This window comes from Myotis nattereri, assembly GCF_964212035.1.
Source record: "Myotis nattereri genome assembly, chromosome: 2".
Taxonomy (NCBI): Eukaryota; Metazoa; Chordata; class Mammalia; order Chiroptera; family Vespertilionidae; genus Myotis; species Myotis nattereri.
The window spans coordinates 208467117-208473458 of record NC_138076.1 but is presented as its reverse complement, the minus strand read 5'-3'; the positions used below and the strand labels follow the sequence as shown (position 1 = coordinate 208473458).

Sequence of the window (6342 nt, the reverse complement as noted above, 5' to 3'; positions counted from 1 at the left end):
CTTCCTTTCTGAAATCAATAAAAACATTTTTTTTAAAAAAAAAAATGTAGAATGTGAGGGTGCTGGGGAGCAAGGGACATGGACCGGCTCTGCACTGGGTTCTCTGGCTGCAGAGAATCGGGGCTGCAGCCTTTTTAAACCTCCCGCAGCCTAACCAGAAGGAAGCCAAGGCAGGACCCTGTGAACTGCTGGGGGCATTTCCCGAGGGGCACTGGCTCTAGAAGACCAGGAGGATGAATCAATCATGGCAAAATTCTAGGTGGAGGAGGAGGAGGACTTTGGCACCCATTGGGATGGGGGTTTTGTCCGGCTGCCACCCTGATAGCCCAGCAGGTAAGGCCTTCACTCAGCAAACCTCTCCTGTGCCTGGCAGGGAGGGGGCTGGCACCGGAGTTCTACAGACACCTAGGGTGTCACTTATGAGTGGGTGGTGGCACCAGAATTGGAACTGAGGCTGCCGGGCTGGTGCCTGTGCCCTCTCCCCTTTTCAGCTTAAGCTGGGGGCCCCCAGTAGCAGGATTCCAGAGCTGCCTCCCCTCCCCAAACAACTGAAGGGGCTCCTGAACCCCTCTCTCCCCACCTCAGTTTCTCTGCCAGCACATCAGGGGCCTCCGATTACCTCCTGGCGCGGACTTTTTGGGCCTCTGAATCCAACGAGACCCCACCAAAGAGTTAAGCAAAGGAAATCCAGAGCTCCCATTATCTGGGCAGAACCCAGCGGCTGGAGGGGAGGGAGCGGGGAGGAGGGGACGTGGGAAGCCAGCTCAGCCCTCTTCCTCCGCCCTCCCTCCCTCTCGCCCTGCCTCCATCCCTTACTCCCTCCCTCCTCAGCTTGGCCTGGGGGTCTGGGCCAGCAACCAGCTATTACTGCAGACATGGGCCAAGGAGCCAGAGGCTGACCCGAGCCCGGGTCTGTGAGCGCTGGGCGAGGCTGCGGACGGAGGGTGAGTGATGGAGGGCCTGCATTTCCCAGGCAGGGCCGCCCACCCCCAGAGGAGGCTGGGGTCAGAGCCTGGAATTCCTCTCCTCCCTCCTCGCTTCCTGGACACATCTCGGGCCCTGCACCATTCCTCTGACGCCCGCCAGGCCCTCCAGGCTCTCCCTTCCCCATCCCCTCCTGTGACTGAGGCTGTAGCCCCTGGTGAAGGGCTGCCCTCTGCTGCTCCTGGCTTGTGCCCACCCTGGTGGGCTGGGACATACACCAAGTCTACTCTGCGGGGCCTGGCCCTTCCCCCACCCCCAGGAGACCCCAGCTCCTGAGTGGAGGCAGCAGGGACCCCCTAGCCACCCCCAGGGGCCCCCTCCTCCATGGCCAGTCAGTGATCCAGGCTGTCACTATTTCTTTTGTTTAAGGCCGCTTTGCTTCCTGTCCCCCAGGCCAGTTTGTGTCTCAGAGCCTTTGACTGTCATCTGGCTGGAGCCACAGTTAGGTCCCCAAACGGGCCAGTCCCCTGGAGGAGCCCTGGTCTGCCCTGCCCTGCCCCGGGAAGAGGTCACGCCGGGCAGAAGAAGGAGCAAACTTTTTATTAAGAGTCTTTTGCAGGTCAGCCAACTTCGCTGCGCTTAAATCTCCCCGAACAACCCGGCGGCGGGGAAGTGGCGGTGCCATCTCCTTGTAAATGCCAAGGGGCAGGCACGCCAGTGGGTCCAGCTACTAGTCCCAGGTCTCCCAGCTTGTCAACTAGCCTGGGACTTCACGTCTGACTCCAGGGCCTCACCTTGTCCCATGAGGCCACATTCTGGCCAGGAAATAGGGGATTGTTGTTTTTCTCAAAACCACTGGGATGTGCAGTTTACAAATAAAAGGTGAGGGTGAGCATCGTGGACAGAGAGGATGCTGATCTGTGTGGATTTGACCTGCCTTACAGAGCAGAACCAGGACACGGGGCCAGGGGGCCAGGGCTGGGGGCAGAAGCTGGGGAACGGACACCTCCAGGAGGGGGTGATGGCAGGGGAGGCTGCCCGGCACCCCCTCGCTTCTGCTGCTAGCCAGCCCCGGGGAGGGGAGGTGCTCAGGAGAGGGCCTCTGCCCCTTTAAAACCTAGCTCTCACTGCAGTGCTCAGAGAGAGAGAGGGTGGCGTTTAAAACAATACCTCCTCTAGGGGTAGTAACCACAGAAAAATATTTTTGAATTGTACTAAATGTTAAAGGAGAACAAAAAAGGAAATAAACAAAGAAATGCCAGAAGCGTAAAAACCAGCCTAGTTTCAAAAGCCGAGTTTCTGATCCTGCGATAACTCAGCGCCAGCCCCCAAAGGCCGCCACCTCAAAGGCTCCTGCCGGCTTCCTGCCCGCCCAGCCCGGCCTGCCTCCCGCCCTGGTGTCCCGGCCGCTTCCTGCCCCTCTCCAGGAACTCTGGATCCCTCCTCTCTCGCCAGGGCCAAAGCGGGCCCTCACAAGCCTGGAGCCTTTCAAGTTGCCAGGCGTCCTAGTCCTGCCCCTTCATTCCAATTTACCACCTTGGCAGCTTATTGGCAGGTCCGCTGTGATTGACACAACCACTTTCCAATGATTTAACTCTCGCCCGAGGCTTCCGTGCAAGGATTCCGTGTGAGGTTGTGCAGGTGGTTGACTGCACAGAGATGCCCAGAGGAGGGGGGCTGGCACCAGCCCGTGCCAAGGCCCCTAGTCTCTGTGGTGCCCTCTCTCCTGTGTCTAACGTGCCCCCCGCCCCAGGAGCGCCCTGTCCCTTGCAGGAAGGCCCGTGCAGGCCAGCAGTGGCTACAGCAGCGACTCCTCACTGCTCCGCAGCATAACCCGTCCCCACGCAGAACCCCGTGTGTCCTCTGATGGAGGTTGCTACCTGCCTGCTAGAACGATTGAACTTTCCTAGCTCCTTTGTCAGGACCTCGTGTTCATGCCTCAAGCCATGGGCTCGCCCTGAGTCCCCTCCCCTGCAGAGCAAGCCTGCAGGATCCTTTGCGTTTGTCCCAAGGCCCTGTCACTTCTCAATGGCCAGGGGGGGGGGGGGTGGGGGGAGGGCGGGCGGAGAGCATATGACAGTCTCAGTGGTTCTGGCCCAGGGGCAGCTGGGGCACCTTCCTCACCCACCCCAGCTAAGGTCCCCGGGAGCCTCCCTGCTGGGCTGTGGCTCTCTCTGGAGGGACCTTGCGTGGCAGCGCCTTCAGAGACGGGGATCCTTCCGGGAGACTCAGCCTCCAGGCCCTGCCCTGCCGGCCACAGTCTCTGGGGCCTTGGAGAACTGGCTTCTCTGTGTGGACCTGTGTTCTTATCTGTTAAATGGGGGCCCGGCGTCCTTCCCCGAGTGATGTCGGGGACGCACTTGCTGTGGGTGGCAGCATGCGTGCCGGGCATGGGCACAGCGGAGGTAGGTGTTCAGTTAGATAGACTGTCTGTTCCTCCTTCCCCGCTCCAGGCCGCCATGGGGACAGCCGCCCTGGACCTCCTGTGGACACTGCTTCTGCTCCCTCTCTTGGTGTTCGGGGTCCCCACCGAGGAGCACACCTCTGGGGAAGCGGTGACCTCCAGTCCCCCCGGGCGCTGCCGACGGTGCTGTGACTCTGAGGACCCCCTGGCCCCCGCCTACGCTGCCGATGAGTCCGCAGCCTCTCCATCCTCCCTCCCATACGTGTGGCCTGAGGTCAGGCCCTATATTAACATCACCATCCTGAAGGGTGAGTGCCCGTATGTGGCTCAGGCTGGACTGGCCTGGCCCGGGACATGGAGGGCATGGGGGGTCTCTTCCTGGGCCTGGGGAGGGGAGGTGGAGGAAGCAGGGGAAACCAGGACAGACAGTTATTCCCGACCCTTTCGTTCACACATGAACTAAACACCTACTGTGTGTCAGGACTCTTCTGAATTCTGGGGCTGGGGCATGAACAGATCAGAGATACCTACCACCATTGCGCCTCCATTCTAGTGGGGGAGGCAGACAGCAATAAACATACTACCCAAGTTAATGAGATACAGTGTTTGATGGTGACAGATGCCATGGAGATGACAAGCTGGGGCAGGGTAAGGGACATGGGGAGTACAGGTCTGGGGGCTGCTTGCCTATCAAGCAGGATGGTCAGTTCTCACTGAGGGAGAAGCCACGTGTATCTGGGGAAAAGCATTCCAGGCAGAGGGAACAGCACGTTCAAAGGTCCTGGGGTGGGAGTGGTCCTGGGGTTTTAAGGCGCAGTGGCAAGGGAGAGAACTGGGGTTTGGAGATGAAGCAGGACCCAGATCAGACTTGGGTTTCTCCTCTGAGTGAGATGGGGCGCAGGGGCAGGTTTGAGCGGAGGGACGTAGTTGGGATCAGGTCCCTCAAGGCATAGGTGGCCACCTGCTTCTCGTGTTCAAGGTCAGCCTGGAACAAGGGCCGGGCAGAGGCGTGCCTGCCTGGGGGTCAGGTGAGCTACTGCCAGACGCCCGGGCAGGTGGAGAGGGGCCAGGCAGTGCTAGGTGAATGGTCCTGCTTCGTGTTTGCAGAGTTTGCAAAGCACTTTTCCACGCGGCATTTGCTGAGGGCTCGCCTTTTCAACAGCCAAGACCCCAGCTAGGGCTGGGCACACAGTGGGGTAAAGCCAGCCAAGGGCTGCCTGGCGCCTAGCAGGGTGCTTTCCTTGGGTACGTCCCTTGGTTCCTTCTTTGGGTCAGAAGTGCAAAGTGCACCCTGCCACTTGCCCATCCCCCCTGGAGCTTGGCTTCATGCAGTGTCCCCCTTCCCTGGCGGGGAGGGGGGCTGGGCCTGCCTTCTCAGAGCCCACGGCGGGACCCTCTCTGCCTGGAAGGCTCTGGGATGGGCGGGTGTGGAGACAGACTGGAGGCAGAGCCCTGCCTCTCCTGCTCCTGAGCTGTGCGACCCTGGGCGAGTCACTTAACCTCTCTGAGAGTGGAAATGGTCGGTGGCTTCTTTACAGGGACACTCAGGGAGGCCATGCCTGGCGGGCAGTAGGTGCTCCACAAATGCTGGTTCCTCTGGCCTTTCTTCTCTGGGCAGGGGCAGAGCCCTCCACAGACAAGTGTAGATGCCCCCTTCGTTCAGGGGGCCTGCCCTGACTTCTCCCTTGTTCCCACAGGTGACAAAGGGGACCGAGGCCTGCTGGGCACACCTGGGAAGCTGGGCAAGGAGGGTCCCCGGGGAGAGCGAGGCCCCCAGGGCACCAAGGGTGACAAGGGGCAGGTGGGCAGCCCTGGCAGCCCGTGCCAGACTCGCTTCTTAGCCTTCTCCGTGGGCCGCAGAACGGCCCTGCACAGCAGCGAGGGCTTCCAGCCCCTGCCCTTCGACACGGTCTTCGTCAACCCGGACGGGCACTTCGACATGGCCGCCGGCCACTTCGTGGCCCCGCTGGGCGGCCTCTACTTCTTCAGCCTCAACGTGCACAGCTGGAACTTCAAGGAGACCTACGTGCACGTCATGCACAACGAGGAGGCGGCCGTGATCCTGTACGCGCAGCCCAGCGACCGCAGCATCATGCAGAGCCAGAGCGTGATGCTGGCCCTGGCGCCTGGCGACCGCGTCTGGGCGCGGCTCTTCAAGCGCGAGCGGGAGAACGCCATCTACAGCGACGACGTGGACATCTACATCACCTTCAGCGGCCACCTCATCAAGCCCGAGGACGACTAGGGCCTCCAGGGGGGCGGCTCCCCGGCGGGGCGGGCCCATCCCCCACGGGGCCTCAGTGCCCCCCTCTGCACGGTGGGCCCGCGGGCCTGGCACTGCGGGTAGCCCTCCTCCTCCTTCCCTCCCCCCCAGGCTGTTTCTGCCCTCCCCTCTCTTGCACATATTTTGAGAAGCCTTCTAACCTAAATAGTCTGCAACCTGCCCAGCCTTTCAGACCAGCACTTCTCAAACTTGACCTTGCACAGGAATCGCCTGGGGACCTTCGTGCTAAAACGCAGATTCGCTCAGGCAGGCGTGGAGTGGGCCCAGGACTCCGCATGTCCGGTCGGTTCATGGGTGACGCTCGCGCTGCTGGCCGACGGGCCACACTGCAGTAACCAGTCCCTAGGACTTTCTTCCTAAACTTTCCGAACCCTCTGAACATTCTAGAGTCATCACAACATCCTTAAACATTCTCGCTTCTCTGGGCGGCCCCTCCTCCCTCCCTCTCTCACTCTCGCCTGCACCCCCACCTGTGCAGCTGCTCACTCATTCCGTTCCATCATTCATCCAACCTCACGAGTGCTCACTCGGTGCCAGGCCCCCGGAAGGCTGGGGCGGGTCAGACGCAGACCCTGCGCTTGGTGGGCACGCAGCCCAGCCTGTAGGGAGACAGAGGGTTCCGAGACCTGACCCGGAGAAACGTTGGTGCTCTTGTCACAGAAGTCTGGGCTCCGGGCACTCCGACACCGTGGCCCCTCATCACCCGTGGTCCCCAAGGCTGGTGGGACAG

General features: G+C 61.2%; 1 protein-coding gene across 1 annotated transcript; it reads left to right on the top strand.

Annotated features, from left to right (window-relative positions):
• Positions 1-845: 845 nt before the first annotated feature.
• C1QTNF6 (C1q and TNF related 6) lies at positions 846-5573 on the top strand (the record flags this gene model as incomplete). The annotated part of the gene is made up of 3 exons (XM_081082467.1): positions 846-944; positions 3378-3636; positions 5026-5573. Exons 2-3 carry the CDS (start codon positions 3384-3386, stop codon positions 5571-5573), a joined length of 801 nt encoding a protein of 266 aa, XP_080938593.1. The 5' UTR covers positions 846-944; positions 3378-3383.
• Between the last annotated feature and the right edge of the window lie 769 nt (positions 5574-6342).